This window comes from Hemicordylus capensis, chromosome 2, assembly GCF_027244095.1.
Source record: "Hemicordylus capensis ecotype Gifberg chromosome 2, rHemCap1.1.pri, whole genome shotgun sequence".
Classification (NCBI taxonomy): Eukaryota; Metazoa; Chordata; class Lepidosauria; order Squamata; family Cordylidae; genus Hemicordylus; species Hemicordylus capensis.
Genome location: NC_069658.1, coordinates 425666511 through 425689298, shown reverse-complemented (window position 1 = coordinate 425689298; position 22788 = coordinate 425666511). Strand labels below are relative to the sequence as shown.

General features: G+C 48.1%; 1 protein-coding gene across 4 annotated transcripts; it reads right to left on the bottom strand.

Annotated features, from left to right (window-relative positions):
- Positions 1–862: 862 nt before the first annotated feature.
- On the bottom strand, positions 863–20151 carry COQ10A (coenzyme Q10A). Of its 4 annotated transcripts, none has more exons than XM_053299849.1 (5): positions 19804–20151; positions 11593–11754; positions 9111–9303; positions 8568–8669; positions 863–6751 (listed from the first exon to the last, which is right to left on the bottom strand). In XM_053299849.1, exons 1-5 carry the CDS (start codon positions 19881–19883, stop codon positions 6584–6586), a joined length of 705 nt encoding a protein of 234 aa, XP_053155824.1. In that variant the 5' UTR covers positions 19884–20151; the 3' UTR covers positions 863–6583. The 4 variants fall into 4 exon arrangements, with proteins under 4 accessions (XP_053155824.1, XP_053155827.1, XP_053155825.1 ...); XM_053299852.1 differs by lacking the exon at positions 19804–20151 and adding an exon at positions 19100–19200; XM_053299850.1 differs by lacking the exon at positions 19804–20151 and adding an exon at positions 18816–19070.
- Positions 20152–22788: the final 2637 nt, after the last annotated feature.

Below are 22788 nucleotides of genomic sequence, written 5' to 3'. Positions count from 1 at the left end.
CCATAGAGAATCTATGGGGCATTGCCAAGAGAAGGATGAGAGACATGAGAAAAAACAATGCAGAATTGCTGAAGGCCGCTAATGAAGCATCCTGGTCTTCCATAATACCTCATCAGTGCCACAGGCAGATAGCATCCATGCCACGCCGCATTGAGGCAGTAATTGCTGCAAAAGGGGCCCAAACCAAGTACTGAATACATAGGCATGCTTATACTTTTCAGAGGTCCGATATTGTTCTATTCTTCAATCCTTGTCTTCTTGGTTCCATGTAATATTCTAACTTTCTGAGATTGTGGATTTGGGGTTTTCATGAGCTGTACGCCATGATCATCACAATTATAACAAATTAAGGCTTGACTTATCTTGCTTTGCATGTAATGCGTCTGTCTCATATATCAGTTTCACCTTTTAATTTGCATTACTGAAATTAATGGACTTTTGCACGATATTCTAATTTTCTGAGTTTCATCTGTACTTCTGCAGTTGCCTCTCAACTGCCACCATTCATACTCTGCAGTCAACACACTGTACAGCTGGATGATACTAGGTTTATAGACCACTGTACCAAATGCATGGCAGAATGGGTGGGTGGTTGCTGGTTGCACAAGCAAGTGCTATTCCTATATCTTGATAATAGTTAACAAGTGTATTGCCTGCTGCTTAAGGGACATTAGTGCCCCAGCTAGAATAGATACAAGCTGTTTAGGTGAGTAGTCTGTAGGAGGTAGAACTGCATTGTATGATGGGGACGTCTTTGCTATCCCCTTTTGCAGTGTGTATATAGCAGTTTGCTCTTCACCCTTCCACCCACACTAGTATTTCAGCCACAAAGTTGATCTTAAATACTTAAGACACATGCACCCTCTTTTGCAAACAGTTTAATTGGTCTATAAAAATGCTCTTGGGATTGGTTCAGTCTTTGAACATTCTCAAAACATCATTTGTGGTTATCAAATAACATTCACAGTTTTAAAGGGCAGGGCAAAAATAATGATTTCCTCCTACTTTACATGATTTCCTTCTATCTTCACTTCCCCCAGTCTTTCTCTGGCAATATCCCCTTCCCTATAAGCTGAGGTAGCACACACCAGGCTAAGGAGCATGAGGCAGGAAGAACAAGATGCAGACAGGCAGAAGGCACTGCAATGTCTCAGACAGAGCTACCTTGTTCTTGGGGGCCAGCAGGACCAGGTGTTTAACATGAAGTGGCTGGAGAAGGTTAGAACTCCAGACCCTTTGAGATCATTAAGAGCCATTTGGCCTCTGATGGAAAGTACTTCTAAAAGGTAAACTAAGAACAAAGCATTCTGTCCCTCATGAGACCCACTGGAGCAACTCTTGTCAGAGAAATTAAGGCTGAGCAAGGACAGACAGGAAAATTGAACTTAAACGAACTAAGCAAGTACTTAGCTAGGCCACATTTACTTGTATGTCAGTGTCCACAAGGTATAGGCCATAACTTGCATTGTTAATTATACTTAAATCCCATTGGTGTCAATGGGACAAGTTAGGACTAATTTAAATCCCATGGAAAAGCAATGAGTTCAAGCATGATTAAATTTAGTTGGATAAGCAGCATGATCTATATCTGTCAGTTTAAAGATTGCAGCAAACAATTCAGAACTGAAGAATCAAGTTCACAATGACAGATCACAAGAACCACTAGTCTGTTTTCCTGCTGCTTGAAAAAGACTCTCTAGATTAGTCTGCTTTCTTCAAGGTCCAGTAAGAGCATTTTTCTAATGAACAGCAGTTGACCGTGGTGCCTATTGGACAAATGCAAGGCTGCCAATTCAATTTTAGGTAGTGCTTATGTGTCAATTTGGGATGACTATCTTAAAAGCTCCACTATCAGTGAGCAAAAGAAACACAGTAAGTGCTTTAAAAATGTTTGGCAATGGCAGACCTGCACTGTACAGTAGCATCCAGAAATATTTTGAGATAAGAGTCTGTGTGCTAAGGAGGCCAATACAAAAATCACATCTCTGTTTCAAAAGCATTGTTCTCAAGATGAGACTCCAATTGCCAAAGAACACCCCAGGTTGCATTTCCAAAAAGAGACCAGCTTTGCCGAAAAGCCAGCTTCTCAGTATGAGAAGCAATGAAGGCAGGTAGGCCTAGGGTGGGAAGTTGCTTCCTCTGTGCAGGCCTGCGTATACTCCATGCTTTAACACACCATGTGGACATTCTGTGCTGAAACCAGCTCGATTCTGCAGCAGAAACGCTGGATTTTGTGACCTGCATACATTAAACAGATTGAGTAAATTACTATTTTGCAAGTCATGGGAAGGGGCAAGGAAACAAACCCCCCAACCACTGGAAGTTTTATTTGGGTAGCCCTCTGGCTTTACCATTTTGTTGGGTATTGCTCACTTACACTTTAAAGCAGAGCTTTGCGGCCATAAGGGCTAGAAACTTGCTTTTAAAACAAAATGAATGCTGAGATTTTCAAGAAGCTGAATTCCATACCCAACACCACATTCTGTATCTCTCCTGCATTTCTGGAAAGAAACAGTAGGGCTGTATTTCACCTTCCACCAGGAAAGAGCAACCCCGCTGCAGCTGGACTGACTTGCAGTTAACTACTCGGTCTTCTCTCACAATTGCAAACTCTGCACCACCAGCCCATCCTAAGCATGTTTACCCAGAAGCAAGTCCCACTGAGTTTGATGGGACTCAAGTATGTATTAATAAGATTGTAGTCTTCATCAATAAGTTGAACAAACATCAGTGACTTTATAAATAAGATTACCAGGCAGTAGGAGAAATGGGTCCCTGTATCTTTAGGAAGATGCTTAGAAGGGATTACAGCTGCTGACAGTACAGCAAGAAATGCTGTATCCACTTGAATTATTCCTGTAGTGCACTTCCATGAACAGAGTGTTTTAAGATAAAATACCCCTCGTTTATCTTCATAGCTATCCTTTAATGTAGGTGGAACTGAAAAATTGTGACTTGGCCTGAAACCACCTTATGACATTCAAGGTGGAAGCAAGGATTTGAACCTGGGGCTCTCACAGCCAAAACCCAAGTTCTATACAAATGAACCCTGTACAAACAGATGGCATTTTTTTTAATGTGCGAAAAGCTTATTCCTCACACATTGCCTAGGCTGCCATGCCAACTGCAACACTGGACTGAGGCAAGGGTGCTTCCCGGACACAGACACACACACACTCTTAACATGTTCATCTACTCTACTTCTCTCCACGATGCACCTTGAGGAATAACCGGCAGCTGAGCAGGAAGGTGCAGTTCTAAAACAGCTGTTTTTCATTAATATAGCATAGGACATGCTTGGAAGAGCTGGACAGAAGTCTGTTATAGTTAATGACTTCCTCCTGAGCAACTGGTAGCTCCTGAAATGGTTTCCCCCACAAGCACTTACACATCACCTGAGCACACAGAGAGAGAGACTCAGACTTGCTCAGACAAGCACTCTGGGAGGTCTGGTGCCTTGAGGCAGGATACTGGCCCGAATTAAACAACTCTTTCCTTCTCAAGAGGATTACAAAGAGAGAGACCATGACCATGTGGTGCTACATATGCAAGCCTGTTTGTGTTGCATGTAGGATAACAGCAAGCAAATAATTTCAGTGGCTCAAAAGGGCAAAGGGGTGTTCTTTGGAACCAGGCTGCTGTCTTCAGTCAATGGTAAAGAATGCTATTTTTGGAACAGGGAGAGAAGGAAGGAGCATTGGGGCGGGGAGAAGATCTCCATCCACAGAGCCATGCAGTTTGGATATCACCCCACAACTCTGGATTGAGCGAGCCCATCTTCAAAACCTGGGGGGGGAATAAGAAGCACCTGGCTGCCCTGTAAGGAGCTGCTTGAAAGCCAGGTTGCTAGTTCAGTTTAACGGGCAAGCAGTTGTTTCCGCAGGGCTGCAGAAGCAAGAGCTATCCCCACAAGGAGAAGAACTAGCAAGACTCTTAAGCAAGAAAGCAACTGGCCCTACATGAAGGTCCTGCCTGGTGTAGGGCAATGGGGTGCCATATACAATGAGAGGAAGGAGACCGCCCGGGCCACCACCTCTATATACCACAGCAGGCAGCCCCACTTCATGAGGCAACCCTGTCTGAGAGGGGAGAGGGCATACCTGTGGTCCACGGGCTGCTTTCCCCCCACTGCTCAACCATGGCAGGCTTCAGATCTGGGTCTCTGAAACTGTATTAGCAATTAACCACTCCAGCTGAACTTTTGTGAGACTGCCTTTTCTGAGCAACGAATTGACTACCACTTCAGCAAAAATGAGAACCAACTGATGTCTAGAAGGACTGGGGGGGTCTTGGGTCCTGAAGGGGATAGCTCAGAGGAGGGTTGCTTTAGATTCATCAGTAAGGCCCGCTGACCCACGCACCCAGCCAATCATCTTTCAAGGCTTGTGGAACAGCAGCACTTAGACCTAACGTTTGATCAAGGGGGAAGGATAAACTGCTCAGTGCACAAGCAAGCGGTGTCCAGGATTGATCCATGTGCTTTGGCTCCCCCAGCACAGACTGTAATGCGCTCTCTCCCTTTCGCCCTGTACATGGAGGACACTCAAGAGACTCTTAGGAAGCCATGGTCAATGGGAAGCTAAAGAAATACACATGGTGATCTCTCTCTCACACTCTCTCTCTCTCTCACACACACACACACACACACACCCCACAGCTTGCAGTATAGTGCCCCAAATGCCCAAGCCTATACTGCATGGCTCAGCCCTTGATACAGTGCTCTGGGGCACTGCGAATGGTGGGTCAGCCCAGCCTCTCTAGGGGCAACTAGCAGCCAAGGCAGGGCCCATCTCCCACCCCCAGCAGTCATGTGCGTCCACAATTTGTGCAAAATGTGCGTCTAATGTAGGTAAACTCCGATTCTGCCACTAACCAAGAAGAGGGTACTGAGCTTACGGCAAAAATGGGCAACACTAACAGACCTCTGAAATGGGGTGGAGATGGGATGGATTTAGAGAGATCCACAATGAAGCCATGTGAACAGGGAGTGGTTGCTTGGACAGCAGGCCCGACAGCCACAGCCACCAGCTTTCAATATGGCCCAGTCATAGACCTTTGCAAGAGACAGAGTTGTAACTGAGGTCTGTGGATTCTGGCTGAGTTCTTTCCCACCAGGAAACTGGAAAGAGTGGTGCTCTAGGGACTCCTCTGCAGAAGCTGCATCTTGAGTGGACGATACACAAGGCCTGGCCACGCTCTTTCTAAAGAAAGCTAAGTCGGGTGGAAGAGGAGCCACAGCTCTGGGGAAGCAGGACCCTTGTCCCAGAAGCAGCAGCAGCAGCAGCCTCTGACTGCCAGGTCCCAGTCCCTGAATGTGGAGCAGCACACAACCACAGTGGCTGAGGAAACTGAGGAAGCCAATGCAATGGCCTCAGTAACTTCCCAGGTGGCCTGGTCACTGTACTTCACTGGAGAAAGCAGCTCAGTTTGTTCTGTACCCACTGCTGGGGGGCCTGGTGATCTTGGGGGTGGGGAGCTTTGGAATCTGCTCTGAGCCAGGCCAGTGTGGGAACCTGGACTTGGCAGAACACTCCAGGGGCACTCCCGCAGGCTGCCTAGGATCCCTTCGCCCACCCTCGTGGTGGCCTTCTCTTCTAACCTTTCTTTTCTGAAGTATCCAGGCTCTAAGAGCCACACCTTCCTCAGCCTTGATTTGGCACACCTCTTCCCTTCAGCTCTCCAAGCAACTCTGCCCTCTGCCAAAGGACAGGTCCAAGGGCAGCTGACTGGGTACCACTCTCCCCTCGACAGTCTAGCTACAGACAAAGCACACAGTACTATGGGGAGGGCAAGAAGAGTCCAAGCCTGATGTTGCAGTGCACGCATGATGCTGGCTGAACATAGAGGCAGCACTGCAGAATGTTCTCTCCCCCCCCCCGCCCCCATCCTCAGCAATAGGCTCCAGCGGCACTGCACTGAACTGCTCGCCTCCCCTCTGCCACCTCTGCATGCTCTCGCCTGGCTTCAAACCTTCCAGGGCACGGCTAAGAGGTTGCTCCTGCAAACCCAAGCACTATTGAGCTGATCAGGCAACAGGTGCGGCCTCTTCCTCTCCATCTCCACCATGAGGCAGCTCCAGTCAGCATTTCCACGATTGAAGAGGAACAGTTGCCAGCAAGCCCATCACTAGGCACAGAAAGGGAGCCTGGCCTCAGACAGGAGCCGCTGCCCCTTTGCTCCCAAGACATGGGGATTGGCACAGTCCGCACCCAAAGGCAGCCATACTGGCATGTGTGGTGGGTGGAGAATGGGATGAGGGGCAGTCCACAGACTAGGGATTTAAAAGCAGGGAGGGGGAGAAAGAAAGAGCTTCAAATAAAATGTGCCCCCCCTCCAAAAAACGACTCGGTGGAAGAGCATGGGCAGGCAAAACACAAAGTTGAGAGGTTGCTCCACAGGTGACACGGGAGCCTGGCCCCTTCCTTTGGAACACGGTTCTTTCTTCACACCAGGTCCAGTGGATAAGTTACACAGGAGGCCAGGAGAAACCAAATAAATAGATAAAAGGAGGCGGCTGGGAGAGCCATGAGGGCACAGCCCAGCGCAAAGCGTCCGTGTGGCCACTGAAGCAGCAGGGAAGCTCTCACGTCTGGTGGACCTCGTGGAACATGAGCTCTTGGGGAATGCGGGTCTCGGGGCCGTAGTTCTTGGATGCTCGGCGCTCAAAGGCCGCCACCATCTGTTTGACCACTTCGTCGAAGAACACCGTGGCTAGCTGCGAGTGCAGCAGGGAGCGGAACTCAAAAGAAATCTAAGGAGAGAGGGAGGCGGCACGTAAGACACAGGCCTCCCAGCCCCAGGGGAAACTGGGCAGCTGAGGCTTTCCCCGACATGAGCAAAAGCTAGACTGAGCTCCTACTGAACACCTGAGCTCTCTGTTTCCTGGACTGAGGAGGCATGCTCTGCGGCCGACAGTGACAGAGGCTTGCCACTCTGGAAGTACAAATCAGATGAGGCCGATTTGCACTCGTCCCAGGCATAAGGCCAGGCACATCAGGATCTAATGGCAAGCCTGACATCTGCAAACGACTCCAGCACACCATTCCTAGGACAGCAAGAGAATAACTCCAGTAACAGAAGACCTGGCCTCATTGCTGCTGAAGGCAAGATGTGGGAGTCTACACCTGACCCTCTCTCTGATTTTGCTCTTCCTCTACTGGCTTGGGCAAAGTCTACAAGATGCCACCAGCATTGCCAGAGGGACTGCTAAGGTTCTTCAAGGGCAGCCCCATCTTGTACAACGTGACATCTTCCTTGGCAGTCTCTCTAAGATGCCAGTGTCACCTTCTAGACCCTGGTCCCAGGCAAGAGGAGGAGAGAAGGGAAGCAGGCAGCGAGGGCTGATGGACAGAAAGGCGCAGAATTTCTTCTTGCCCACTGCTGACCTGGGAAGAGTCTCTGAACTGCTTCTCCTTGAGAATTATCACTAGCTGCTCTAAGACAACAGCACCATCCTAGAGACTCTTGCCCAGGCAACTGAAAAGGAACAAGGAGGCAGTGGGGCACACGAGTGGAATTTGCAGCTCAGCCGTATTTGCCACTTAAGGCAGGGATTTCACCCAGCCTCATGGTCAGGCTGAGTCTGTCTCAAACCAGGGCATTGCTTTATTGATCCTCAAGCATAATCAGTTATTAGAAAAAATGGACACACACTGATCCTTTGTAGGGATGTACACGGAAATGGTTCAGAGGCCCTTTACGGCCTCCAAACCGGTTTGAAAGACCAGCGGTTCGGCCAGTTCAAAGGTGTGTGGGGGGGTCTCCCTAAAGACAGGAGAGAGTGCTCTTACCCCTCCCACCGGATTTCCCCCACTGACACTGCCTTTTAAAACAGTATGGCAGGGCGGCAGTGTACCTCTTTCCTGCCCTGGTGCCTCCTTGGACCGGAAGTTGCCACTGCGCATGTGCACATCACATAAGAGCACCCTGCCACATCCTTAAAGAGATCCCCCACCCACCCAACACCTTCGAACCGGCAGGCACCGGTTCCATGCACACCACTACTCCTTTGTAGCACTGGCCAGAATTATTTACAGGGACAGGAAAAAGCAGCCCTCTCTCTGCTTTGTGGACCACACTAAATGCACAGTAAGAAGCAGAGGTGAGAAGAGGAGCTCAAGTGTCCCACCGCAAGTGCTCCCAGCTCCACCAAGAAGTCTTCCTTGAACTTCTAAGAATAACTGATGACAAGGACTTGCTCAAGGTCACACCTATTAGTGAAATCGAGCTAAGCAAGGAAGTCAGGAGTGGTGGCTCTCAGCCTCACGTGTCCCTCAAAGAACCAAGGCCTGAATCCAAGTGGCACAACACTTGAGAGCCCTGCCTCTTGTTTCAAGGCATGTTTTTAGCATTGTGTGCATTATCGGCAGAGCACTTGCTTCCTTGGCCAATGAATGCTGGCAGCGGTCAGTTTTCTGCCACTTCAGGTATGGGCTTCTGCTATAGGCAAGCCTTTTCCCTGCCTGTTTCAAAGAGACCAACCCATCCTTGTCCAAACCAACTGATCAATCTGTCATGCAACAGGAGTGGGGCTGGCTGGGAACATTTCTAGACGCATGAGTGCTTACTGCGAAGTCCACTGTGCATGTGCGAGGGTATCCTGGAATGCCAGGGCTGAAACGCCAGCTAGTCTCCAGATGATTGAAGAGCTTCCCATCCGTGCAGACAGCCTGGAGGGGAAAAGAACAGAGGCAGGATGAAGGAGTGACTTTGCTATCCAAGACCATGCCCATCCCGATGCCTCAGGGCCAGCCAGATCATCCAGCACAGGAGAGTCCAACTCCATCCTCCTAGTTCAAAGCACAGCTCCAGGACCATGGGTTGCCATCATATGCAGGAGATGATCTGTTGAAGCCTGCCAGGTGTGCTGTCTTCCAAGCAGTATCCAAGCTGGAAGTGGCACAGGGCTTCTAATCCCCCAGCCCTCTAATCTTTCATTGGCCTGCAAGGTGAACTACTGAAGTCAGCACCTCTGAATTAACCTATGCCCAGGCTGCTTGAGCACTGGGGGCAAGTGGCTGACCCAGGGTGGCAGTTTCTGCCCTCCAAAATATTGGGAGCAAAATCCTCAATCTAGAAGAGATTGCACAGTATGCATATGTGCAGCTCACCTTCACCAGATGGGGCCGCACTAGTGTTACAATGGATGTGTAACGTTCTACAACGGGAGGGAAGCCAACTTCCAGCTGGGCCTTCACATGGCCAGTGCGCTTAGAGACCACGGTCGACTTCTTGCACCAGGGAACAAAGTGCTTATAATCATCCACATTGGAGACAACTTCGTACATCTCCTGCATAGAGTAGCTGGAAGAGAGGAGAGAAAGAAAGAAATCAGGAGATACACAATACCAACAGTCTGGTGCAGTCAGTAATTGATGTCTATCACAAGGGAAAGACAAACTCTTCTCTAACTGAATTGTGCAAGGAATTTCTTGGCAAGGGATACCAAAAAAGTAGTATGGCTGTAATTGTGGAAACTGGCTCTTTGATCTGCTCTAAGTATAATAGCTCATAGTGTGTCAAAGAAAGAAAATGCAAAGGAGCATTGCCTTTCCCATTCTCAAATCCAAGACCTTGCTTTTGGAGCGGGGACAGGAAAGTGATTATGCATTTCTTATTACAACAACAAGAAAAAATTTATATTCCACTTTTCAACAAAAGTTTCCAAAGTGGTTTATATAGAAAAATAAAAGAATGAGAGTGAGAAAGAGAGGGGGGGGGGGGGGGGAGAGAAATGGATCCCTGTCCCCAAAGGGCTCACATTCTAAAAAGAAACATAAGATACACACCAGCAACAGTCACTGGAGGTACTGTGCTGGGGGTGGATAGGGCCAGTTCCTCTCCCCCTGCTCAATAAAGAGCATCACCACAGTAAAAGGTGCCTCTTTGCCCAGTTAGCAGGGGTTAGCAGGTATTATTCATTCCCCCAGCCTAGGAGATGGTTTCTGGAGAGAGAGGCAATGCATCAGAAATGGAGTGGAAATACTGAATGGAGAAGGAAGACCAGGAGGTGGAAGAGAATGGAAGGGAAGAAGGGCTAGACTATCTCAATACCAACCTTGCCCTGTCCGCCCTAAAAAAACAACAACACCTACCCTACCCACAAAATTCAGAGAGCTTTAACTAGTATGTCACACAACTGAGCCCTCCAGTTCAGAATTTTAACAGCTTCACCAATTCCCTGCTCACCGCAACTGTCATTTGGACATATTTCTATCGTCTCTGTAGAGAAAACTGACAAACAAGAAACAGTGGCTAGAACAGAGAGCCATTTTCAGATGATGTGATATGAAGTAGAGAAATACATAAATAATTATTAAATATTTTAATAATTTGTTTTATATTGTGTTTTTTGTGTTTTATGTATTTTAACCTGTGATTTTAATGTTGGCATCTGTACACCACCTAGAGATTTACATACCAGGCGGTATAAAATATGATTGACAGACAGACAGACAGACCGTTTCCCCTGTCTTGCAAGCTTGAGCATCTCCTTGCAGGCAGAGATGCAAAAGTTCAACAGACCTCAACAAGTTCTAACACACTTGGAACCCATTCACAAGATACAAGCTGCTTGGGTAGGAGAGAGAGTTTACACAAGCATCCCGAAGCAGTGACTGCAGACTCGCTACCTGGGCAAAAAGTGAGATAGAAGGGGAAAGGAGTCTGCCCTACCTCACTTCCTGGTCATCTGTAGCACCAGGGATCTGAAAATGGCCCCCAGGAGAGGCACTCATAGATTCCCAGGTAGAGGAGCCCTGCTGCATTGGGGAGGGCTGCCTTTCTGATGCCCACTCAGTGCATTGGGAGGACTTCCAATCCCACTTCAGGCGTCTGCCACTGCACTCGTCGTGTGGGTCCGCAAGCAGCAGAGCCGTGAAGAGGTGCCAATCATCTGGGGTAAGTTAAGTAGGATCTTGCCTTCCTCCAAGCTCCTCTCCATTTGGTCATGTGAACGACCTCACTATCTCTTGGAGCACCCCAAAACATCTATTATGTCTGCAGTGTGTCCAGTATAACGCAGCTCTTCATCAAATGAATGGCCATTTTATGTCTCCCACATGAAAATATTTTCAGAACACTTGGTTCTAGCTTTTTCTCCCTTCCATTATCCTCCGGTTGCAGAATCTGGGTTTCCTGATAATAAGTCCGAGAACAGAATTCATTGTTATCTGATGGACCTCTTTGCCTTGTGTCTTGACAAAGTACACAAATACCTTATTCTTCCAACCCCGTGGCAATGCAGAGGTTTAGAGCACTAAATTGCCTCAAATAGAAGATACGAGTGAGGCACAACCTTCACACACAACTTGAGCCTAAATATACTGAGTGGTTTCAAGGGGACTTGTTTCTGGTTATGACAACAAATGAAGCAAGTGACATGCTCTGACTCACAAAGAAAACTAGGAATTGACCCTTTGTCTCTGCAGCCCTATACCAGCGCCCACATGGCTGGGACATCCTTTTGAATACACTGTGCCCACTAGTAAGAGAGAGTGAAGTGAAGGATACGCACGTGAGGCCTACAGAACAATAAACCCAACACCCAATGCCGTTTCACATTCCCCCCTCTTATGAAGCAAGCCTGCTCACCCAATGATCCTCCTTTCCGAATATTCCTTCCGTTTGTTGGTAAAAGGCCCTGTAAAGTTGATGAATGTTCGGCTGTGCTGGGCACTAAGGTCCCAATCGAGGCTACCAATCGCTTGCGGGGCTCGGATCATCAGAATCCCACAGGAAGGCATGTACCTGGAACTGAAAAGCCCTCAAGATTAGGTGGACTCAATAGCTCAGCAATCCACTATGCCTTCCCAGAGAGTCATCTAGGTGGGAAGTGCTTGACCTTGAAAGTCTAACAAGCCAACACAGAAGCAATAGTCTGAGTAGTGTTCTAATAATTCACATGGCTTCACACACTTCTCCGGATTTGAGTCCTATAGGTACCAAGTTATGAGATTATTCAAACACCTCTGGTGTGCCATCTTCATGGGTGGGAATACTGACTAACATCTGCAGTGCTCACACAAGCCCTGACCAAGGGCCAACACCCTTATTCGCCTGAAGGCTCCTACATAGTCCTACATTCCCCCACATCCTATGATTTATGAGAACAAGTCTTCACAGTTGTGAAAATGCACAACTCATCTGCCAACATGGTGCAGACTGTTCAATAGGTGTAGAAAACAATTCATGTTAAAAGCAGCATCCTTGGGGCTAACAATGCATGGAGTTGAGAATTAGGGGTGGGCATGGAACTGGGCGAGGTGCTTCGAAGGTGGTGGTGCATTTACCCCTCCTTCCACTCCCCCCCCCGCTGGCGCTCCATTAGAGTCCATCGGGGTGGCAGCATACCTCCCTGCCGCCCCGTTGCCCCCTTTACTGGAAGTATCTGACGGGCATGGGTGCGTGCACGGGTGCATGTGCCTACCATGTGCACCTGTGACATGCATGCACCTGTGCCAGGCACATCAGATACTTCCGGTAAAAAGGGACGACGAGGCGGCAGGGAGGTATGCTGCCACCCTGATGGACTTTAAGAAAACCAAGCTCTGGTGGGGGAAAAGCAGAGGGATTGATAAGTGCACCCTCCCCCAACCTTAAAGATGCACCCCCCGAACCTTTGAACCGGTGGAACCACCTGCCATTCAAACCAGTTCAGAAGCCCATAAAGGGCCTCCGAACCAGTTCCATACACGTCCCTTTTGATAATCTCCCGACGACTTTCCCTGGATGTAACATGGCCCATGTACCCTTGAAGGTAGTCTCTAAGAACATGTGCAACAACAATTCTCTTGTGCAAGACCCCAGTGGCATTCTAAACTTGACAAACATAAGAGGAAATTGGAGAAATCAAATAGCTACTACTAGGTTTGTGTCACACACACTTATGAACTGAGTTATGGACCCAAAAATGCTTGGCTGGGTGGCCTCCTCTCTCCCAAGCAACCCCAGAGCAATCATAATTTGCAAAGGGCCTGTTAGTTTCCCAGGACCTCTAACAGACTGGACAGAAGAACCGGACAGAGCTGGGTATGTCAGAGAGAGATAGAGCGACATAGTTTTACTTGGCCCCTGCCTCCAAACAGGTTTAACATACATATTTTAGGTAGTCAGCTGGGCACACAACTGCAGCTGAGCTGCTGGTATGTATGATCCACTGCATTAAGTGGGGAGTTCCCATTAACCTGTAAAAGAGGCAGCTTGATCAGAAGATAAGGCAAAGGTTGCTGCCTCAGGTAACTTTTGTGGGTGCTCTTAAGGACAGCAGAGTAGAAGATTGATGATCTGACTCAAAGGACATGATCCACTAGGAAGTTTTCCAGTGCAAGCTTAAATGAGATGTGACCAAGAGTGCACTTTGTGCAGCCCATCTTCATTTCAACTGGGCTTGTGCAATAGACCTGCTCAGAGGATTGTGCCCTCTGTTAATTAGCAAGGTGCCGTTTGGATTTTCCACTGAAAGCACATGTTTGGGCTGGTCCTGGCCTAGCTGACCATCTTGCCTTCAGATCGCAATCCTTTTGCACCAGAAAAAATGCATGCATGCATGCATGCGCGCACACACGCGCGCGCACACACACACACACCCCAACCACTTGGCCACTGACTGGGGCTGTTGGACACACCCACAGATTGTAGTTGGCAATTTCCTCCTCCACCTCCCACACGGCTTGCTCAGAATGACGTGGGAGGAAGCATCAGGCGGGGTTATAGAAGGTCTTTCTTCCCTCCCAGTACAGTCAGCCTCTGCCTCTTACACGGTGCCTGCCTGGCTTGTCTTACACAATAGTTGCCACTAGGCCCGCCCCTCAGGTCAGCTGAACTGCTCTGTCAACCAATAAAGGTTCAGAATGGCAAGTCCTTCTATGGAAGGAGGAGTTTTCCTGCACAAGGGGGAAGACATAAGTGCACTTTGCCAGAACGGACAAGGCTACAGACTGCTCCCATTCACCATCCTTTCACTAACGGAGTTAAAGAAAAGGGACTGTGCATTTCCTGTTGCCCACTCCAGTCCAAAGAGATGACTGCTGCTCAGTTTCCATCGTGCTCTGCATCTCTTCAACAAAAGTTAGTGCTGGGATGCCTCAAAGACTATTCTCTTTTCTAGGAAAGACCCAGTGGAGGTGACCCGTTCCATCTGCCCTTCAGCATCAGCTGTACGAGCAGTTGCTCCATGAAATGCAAGTGAGGCAGGGCTGTCCAAGGAAGTTGCAGGGCACACCACATGCAGGTGGGGAGGGATCTGAGAAACATGAGCTGAATCCAGCAAACTGTTGCAAGACAGCATATTTGCCATAGACAACTCAGCCCAGGATTGCCACTTCAATGGGCAGAGAGGCTGCAGAATATTCAGGGACAAAGCCTGTCCAGTTACAGTAATAGCTGCCCAGCAAGTTAGCTGGGACATTTATTTTGGGGCACTGCCAAGCCAGCTCAGGTGTTTGTGAAGCGGACTGTTACGTAAGACCATTAAGGCACAGGAAATCCAACTACGGAAGCAGGTGCTCTTAATCCAGGATGACAGAGGTTAAGCCTCACAAAGCACACCCACTTGCTCTCCATAAGAAAACCGAGGCACCGACACAGTCTCTTGCATACCACCACCACTCCACATACACACACCTCAGCAGACGAAGTCCTGGTCTCAGAACTCCAGAGTTTTTGCACTGGACTTTGCCCTTAGTGATGAAATCTCAGCTGATGCCTTTTTGTAGCTCCAGCCCAACAGACTGGCACAGCAAATAGAAACAGGCAAGCCCAGCGGAGTCACCAGCCACCAAACCTCAGAGCAAACGTATCCTGGAAACACATGGCACACATACCCAAGGCGCTGCTAAGCTTTCAGTGGCAGAGCTGGTCTCCAAAAAATGCCTGAGCGGTTGCCAAAGCTGATGGTGGCCCTTAAGCAGGAAGCTACCAGCCCAAAGCGAGGTTCTGACCAAGCCTGACTGACAGCACTGCAGGCCTCCCAGGGAAAACGTGGGTCTTTTGAGCCAGATGTTGTATTCTTTTTCTGAAGAACGCCCACACATCTATCAGCTCTTTAGAAACGCCCCCTCCCCCAATGCTTATTACCTAGAATTTAACCAATCTTTTTAGCAGGACAGACTCTTAATGTAATGTAAAGGCTATCCAATTTAAAATCCACAATAAAATAATAAAACATTGACAAAATCACAACCCTTTTAGCAACAGAAAACTTCTTTAGAGATCACACACACTCGAGCATTTAGTGCTTGCTAACTAGTCTGCATAACCTCTCATTTATTAGGTGGGGGGAGATGTAAGATAACTTGCATATGATCAGAGAAGGGCATCTGACCCAGGAAGCAAGGGAAGATCTTGGTTCCTTGTTCTGCAGCCGGCCAGAATTTAGATAGGCTGTTCAAAGCACGGTCCAAGTCTTCAGCTCCAAGGCTAAATTCAGAGCAAGATTCACAGGCAGTGCTCTGCAAGCCACCTGCTTTAAGACACACTGGGAAACTCAAATCCAAGGGCACTCCTGGGATTAGGAATCTCTTGCAAATGTATCAATCTTTCTGGGAGGGAAAGATCAGTTGAGGAAACTTTTCCTTCATGATTAGAAGCACTGGATTTGGAACAGGAGAGTCTTCAACTGGAAAATACTTGCCATGATAGAAAAGAGTGAGAGGGTATTGTCCAATAATAAACTTGAAGCATTTCTTTCACATACATTATCTCAGAAGACCTTACAAGCAGCTTGTAAAATGTGGAAAAGATTGTACTGTTAGAGATGGAAGGAGGGCTGAAGCCCCCAGATGTTGTTGGACTACAACTCCCATCATCCTCAGCCACAAAGGCCATATCTGGGGATGATGGGAGTTTTAGTCCAACAACATCTGGGGGCCCACAGTTAAGAAACCCTGCTCCAGAGAGCACCAGCCACCCAAAGATCACTACAGTTTTTCCTGGGAGTACCATCTCCCAGTTAAAGATAAAGGGTGCTGTTGAGTCAGTGTCGACTCCCAGCGATCACATTCCATGTGATTTTCTTGGCAGTGATAAACCCCTCCTGTATTCTACCATCTCCCATGCAGTCTGAGATGATGCCTTTCAGCATCTTCCTATATCGCTGCTGCCCGATATAGGTGTATCCCATTATCTGGGAAATATACCAGCAGGGATTTGAACTGGCAACCTCTGGCTTGCTAGTGAAGATTTCCCCGCTGCGCCATTAGGTGGCTGTCACCTTCCACTTGCCATATTTTAATTCATGCATTTCAATCACCATACGACCAAATAATGCAAGAAAAGGCTTTGAAACTTTGCCACAATTATGCTCTGACCTGCCCAACTTCCCCCACTTTGTGAAGCCAAACATCATACTATGGCACCACAATCATTCTGGCAATGCCCATAAGGTAGTCACCAAGAGTAAGTGAGCAGCACGGGGACAGGACACACGTGCATGCAAATTCACTTCCAGGGACAGGGCTTTCTTGGTGGTGTGGCCCTGCAACTTTTGGGACGCCGTGTTTAGGCAGGCTATAAAGACCTCCTTCTTCTACAAAGCTTTTAACTCACAAAGTTTAACTGGGCATTTGATTTATCTATTAGTTTCTATGGTGTAGTTTATCTTTCTACTGTGACTTTTTGGCTTCTTATTTTAACTTGTTTCGTTATCTGCCCTGGGAGGAGATTATCCTGAAGGATAGGCTATTATTAATTACTGATACAGTACAATAATTTTTGTAAAAGAAATAATCTCTTTTCAGCTTATTACAACAGGTCAAACAACAAGATTTAGCACAAAGGAACGACGGATTTATCAAACCATTACAGACCAATATGCACACTACTATATCATATCTAATGGTGATCATCATCATCATCATCATATACATGAAATTTTTTTTTTAAATAATTTGCTGGACTAGGACCGGGGAGACCCGAGTTCAACTCCCCATTCAGCCATGAGACTTGCTGGGTGACTCTGGGCCAGTCACTTCTCTCTCAGCCTAGCCTACTTCACAGGGTTGTTGTGAAAGAGAAACTCAAGTATGTAGTACACCGCTCTGGGCTCCTTGGAGGAAGAGCGGGATATAAATGTAAAATAATAATAATAATAATTCAGAAGTCAATTTTAAAAAATCCTAGAGGAGGATATTCAAAAGCCAAAAGATGATCTTGATTTAGTCTGAGGGAACTCAAGTCCATCCTGGAACCGACTCTTCTCAGCTCTGCATCTCCACAATGCTTGAGAAGTTAAACCTAACACCTCTGTTTGCATGGACACCATCAACCTTCCCCAGCTTGAAGGGTAAAGGGAGCAAAATATGGTGTTGTCTTGCCAACATGCTCCGAATCTGGAAACTTTTTTTGTTCCACTGCTGCCAGAGCCAACACAGACTTGGCAAACATTACTAAGCCAACCGGTAGCAAACTTCAGCCTACAAACCATTAATAACCTTCTTTACCAAACTGAGTCTGAAGCAAATTAAACCGTTCACAAGCCAAGTTCTCTCCTGGTTTCTACCTCCAATAAATCTAGTTTGAATAAGCTAAAGAGAAAGCTTCCATAATGCTGCTTTTTCCACACACAGCCAGTAGCTCCACAGGGATTACCACAATCACAAGTAAGAACTATCAAAAAGGCTCACTCTATGCTATTGCATGCACCACAGAGTGGGGTATATCCACCAATATACAACACATAGTTCTCTTATGCATCCACTACTCCAAAGATTGATTAGTTCAGCAACATCTCCCTGTAGAATCACTGAATGGCTGACCACTAGAAACCTATTATGGGAGAAAACAGCTCAAGAAAAGCTACCAGCCCGTCTCTGCACTCACAATTAAAGTAAGTTAAAGTGTGCCACCGAGTCGATGTCGATTCCTGGCGACCACAGAGCCCTGTGGTTGTCTTTGGTAGAATACAGGAGGGGTTTGCCATTGCCATCTCCCACACAGTATGAGATGGTGCCTTTCAGCATCTTCCTATATCACTGCTGCCCGATATTGGGGTTTCCCATAGTCTGGGAAACATATCATCAGGGATTCAAACCGGCAACCTCTGGCTTCCTAATCAAGTCATTTCTCTGCTCTATAAATACAGCAAAAGTTAACTGAAGGAGCCAGGGCAGCAGGACTCATTTAGGTGCCTTAATTGTGAATATAAATAGATAATTAAAGAGTATCATATCCACAGGGGTCCACAAACATTGTTGTCTACTACAACTACTACTAATATATTGCTTTTCAACAAACAAAAGGGGGAAAGGAGGGTCCCGTCCCCAGAGGGCTCACAGTCTAAAAAGAAACACAAGGTAAACACCAGCAACAACCACTGAAGGGATGCTGTACTGGAGCTGGATAGGGCAAGTTGCTCTCCCCTTGTTAAATACCAAAGAATCACCACTTTGAAAGGTGCCTCTTAGTGCAGTTAGCAGGGCTATCACTAGTCATAATTGCATTTGATTCTGGTGGACAGCAGAGAAAGTCTATGATGTATTCTACAACAGGAACAATGTTTCAAAATACCACCAGCAACTCTGGAAGGTTGATCTTCTTTCAAAATGGCACCAGGTTATATCATGTGCAGGGATACAGCAAAACTATAATGGATTGGAGGAACTGTAGGGGAAAACCCTACACACTTTTTTACACACACCCCTCTGCCATGCTTCCCATCTAACCCCAATCCCACCTGTACAAAAGGGAATTGCTTCTGCGAAGTAGGAAGTAAAAGAGCCTCGCCCCACTGTCTTATCAAGTGTAGTCATAATTTGGAAACCCCTAGTTACTTGTATTAAGTGATCTGACATATTAAAACATGCGTGTCTTCCACACACCTAACTTTTTGTACACACATCTTTTCCATGCGTCTTTTCCAGGAACACAACCAAGATAACTCACCCTAGTCACCTGCTGTAGCGAGACACAGAGTCCTGTGCCTCTTCTCACCCCCACCCTCATCAAATACTAAACTCCTTAAGTGTGTGCTTCCTGCTAGTGCTGCCTCCCCAGTGACCTCTTTGTCCTCCACCCGTTGCTCTCACTGCCTTTCCTCCTAACTCACATGACTGCAGCCCTCCTCTGCGACTTCTCTTACAGCCCCTACCAGATTCCAGCTCACCGATATAGAGCCACTAACTCCCCACAAGTGTTCTCCACTTAGTCCTCCTCCTCCTCCTCCTCGCTCAGTCTATGAGGATCCATTTTAACCTCTGTTTCTCCTTCCCCGCACAAGGCCTCCGCTTTTGCCACCCATCGGCCATAAAGGCTTCCTTCCCGCCCGCCCCCTTCCTACACAACTGCATTAAGAGCCAAAGCAAGCAGCATCCAGCACGATCCCCACCCCACCCGCTGTCTTCCCGTGCCCCACGCTCCCTGCCCGGCGTCGCCAGACATCCCTTGTTACGTTCAAAGCAACCTCCCTTCCTTTTAAGGCTTGTCCCCTTTAACGGGGAATTTAGCCTCTTATCTCGGACAGCACACCGCTCTGAAGGGTCTTGCTTAGGGTTGCCATCTTTTTCTTCCGGCCCTGCGACTTCTGCGCTTTTAACAGCTGTATGAGAAGCAGGAACTCAGCAGAGGAATCTTTTTCCTAACATGGAGATGGGAGTGCTGAGGAAGGATGAGGAGGAAAGGGAAATGCCAGCTGTCACTCAGCCGGGGAAGGCGCAGGAGCCCTGCCGGAAAAAGAGAGGTGGCAACCCGGAACGTGCCCCTTTCTTTTGGGGCTGCCTAGTTGCCTTGCCCCAGCCAGGCTCATCCTCCCAGCCCAGCTGCCGCGCCCCCTCCTCCTCCTCGCCCTCCCCCTCTCTCCACCCCGCTCACCAGCCAGCCGGGGGCACTCTCGGCCGCAGCCCTCCTCGCGCTCCCAGTTGCAAGATTTCCCGGAGCCGGCGGGCCGCCATGAAGGGGGCGCCTGGAGGGAAATGTCCGACTCCCGCCCGTCTCAGCGCTGCCAGCAACCCGCCAGACACCGGCTCCGGCCTCTGTGAACCTTCACCCCGCTTGCGTCACACCACCGTCAGTACCGCCCCCGGACGCCTGCCTGCGTCATACTCGGAGAGGAAGCGGACGCAGTGCATGGCGGGAGTTGTGGTTCTTCCGAGAGCTCAACCGCGCGAATGTTGAGGATTGCCCTTTCGCTTTGCTCTCCGAGGCCTTTTAGGAGTTGTGGCTGGCTTCCGGGAATGGGCGCGGACTGTGTGTGTCTGTGGAGGAGACAAGGGTGAAGGGATTCGTTTGCAATGGTCTGAGCCATCGAGTGACGTGCCGTCACCATCGCCCTCACTTACAGTGTGAAGTTGCGTTCATAATCCGGACGAAAATATAAAGTCTACTATACCGATAATACGCGTTCATTTTATAGTAGCAGCAAAAGAATTGCCACCTCTGACTTCAACTATTCCTGGACCTGGATATATCCCCACTCCTTCAATATTAATATTAAGCCATTAAAATCTCCAGGATTGCTTTCAACCCTCACCTGGAGATTGATGTGGATTCCTGGAGACTCCAGCCCAGTCCTGGAAGGCGGAAACGTAACCCTTGCTGTGGCACATTTTCTGTCATGCTTCTCTGTGGCATAAGCTGCCTTTAGGCAACAGTCTACTTCATCATATGCATGAACTTGGACTGAGAAAAAGTTTGACAGGCCTGTATGTGTGTACAAAATTAAAAAAATAAAGGCGACATTGGCTATTCGAGCATTAAACATGCTAATACACCACATAACCAAACTGGGGTGGGTCAGTGAGTTTTATACATAAATATATGTACCGTCCGCACCATGCCACTTACACCGCAGAAACATTGTTGTAACCCTCCTACAATGGAAGAATACAGTACTGTTACTTTCCTGCAACACAGATGCAACATTGTATCACTGCAGCACATCAATAAAACCTGGTTTTGTTTTAATGTAAACCGCCCTAAGCCTTTCCAGAAGGGTGGTATAAAAATTGAATGAATGAATGAATGAATAAAGAGCTATAGATGTGTGTGTGTGTGTGATTTATTTATGTTAAAACTGATATGTTACCTTTCTGCCCCCAAAAGGACACGCAAGGTGGCTCATGACAAAAGATAAACAGTCAAGTATATGGAGAGAACTTCCCATAAAGCACTGAGAAATGCAACAAAATCTGTGCAGGAGTTCCAGTTTCATAGTCTTCTGTTCCACTTAGCCCTTGAGAATCTTCTTTGAAGTGTTCCGTGTCATGCCTCAGCAGTGTGATGTCTGTTCTGCAACTGTCAGTTAAACAGCTGAAAATAAATACATGCATACAAGATTCTCCAGGGGTATTGTAAACAGGCAAAGTTAGCAGGGCAAAGTGGGGAGCTTCAGGTGGCAGATGGTGGTGGGCCAGTTTTCTGGGGGCAGCACAACCATCCATCTAGCATTCCCTGTGGATGACCCGAAGGGGAACAAAGGTGAAATGGCATGATGCTGACTTTGCTTATCTTCCTTCCTTTTCTATTAAGAAGAGGGAGAGGTTTGAAAGGAGAAAGCAAATGAGAGTATGATGTTAACAGAACAAGAGAAAGGGAAGGAGCACTGTTAGGTGCTCCACTCCAGGCAGCAAAATGTCACAGGCTAGCACTTAAAGTAAATGGCACCCAGCAATGCTATTGTTACTGCATAACACTGTAATTGCAGAACTCATGCCTTAAAAATAGTGGTAATCCTGCAAAATCCATGGCTTTGGACCTGCAAATGAAGATGCAGTGTAACTAGGGTTGCTTTTCTTTTTCCTCAATGTTTGTAATTATTTTTAATACATAACAAGCCGACCCCCGCACAGAACATCTGCGCGTTTTTTGGGGCCGGCTACCTCTCTCCCCCCCGCCCCAATCTCCGTCCGGGCCGCTGCCAGCCTCCGCATTCGGGCCGGACCTGCCGCCGCCGGCCTCCCCGGCCAGGCCAGGCCCACCACCGCCCTGGCTTCCATGGCCTGGCAAGGCCCACTGCCGCCTCTGTCCTCCACCACAAACGCCCCTCAGCCAATCAGGTGCGTCCCTCTGCTCCGCTGCCCAGCCAATCAGCTGGGTTGCCAGGACGCACCCCCACAGAGGCTGAGGCACGTCTGTGGGGATTAAATATATAGATGAACTATATCATTGATTGATCTCTGACCAGAGCAAGACAGTTACATCTGCGGTGGCCGGAGGTATGGTGCTTGAGGCAAAGTGCCAAATGCTGCCTCACCCCACTTCCCGGCTGTGGGCCAGCCCCCTTTCAGAACCAATACTTGCAAGCTTTGAAAGTGTTGGGGAGCCAGGGAGGAGTTAAGGTTGCCTGCAACTTCATTGTATCTTCTTGTCCTGCTTGCAAGCTTTGAAGGAATGTGAAAAGAGGTGCTCCTTGCAAAGCTTGCAAAGTTCAGATCAATCCCCAAGAGCTGCTCTGAGATGTCAGTGGCAGGGGGCTTCTTGCTGCCTTGCTGGAGGCCCTCAATAATCTGCTGCCTGTGGTGACCTCCTCACTGCCTCATGGAAATACCCCCCCCCCTGCCCTTACATGCAGGGAAATTGCCCAGTGTGTGTAGATGGGTTTAGAGGGAGCCATCCTGGGTTAAAATCTCTACTTAGCCATGAAGCAGATTTAGACTAGACATTTGGAAGGAATCCCTACCTTTAAAAGCTGTTAGACAGTGGGACAGTCTGCCTTTGGTGGTGGCGGAGGGCTCTCCTTGACTGGAAGTTTTCAAACAGAGGCTAGACACGTACCTGTCCGAGATGTTGCAGTCATTTTCTGCACTGAGCAGCAGGCTGGACTAGAAGACCTCCAAGGTCCTTTCCAACTCTAATGTT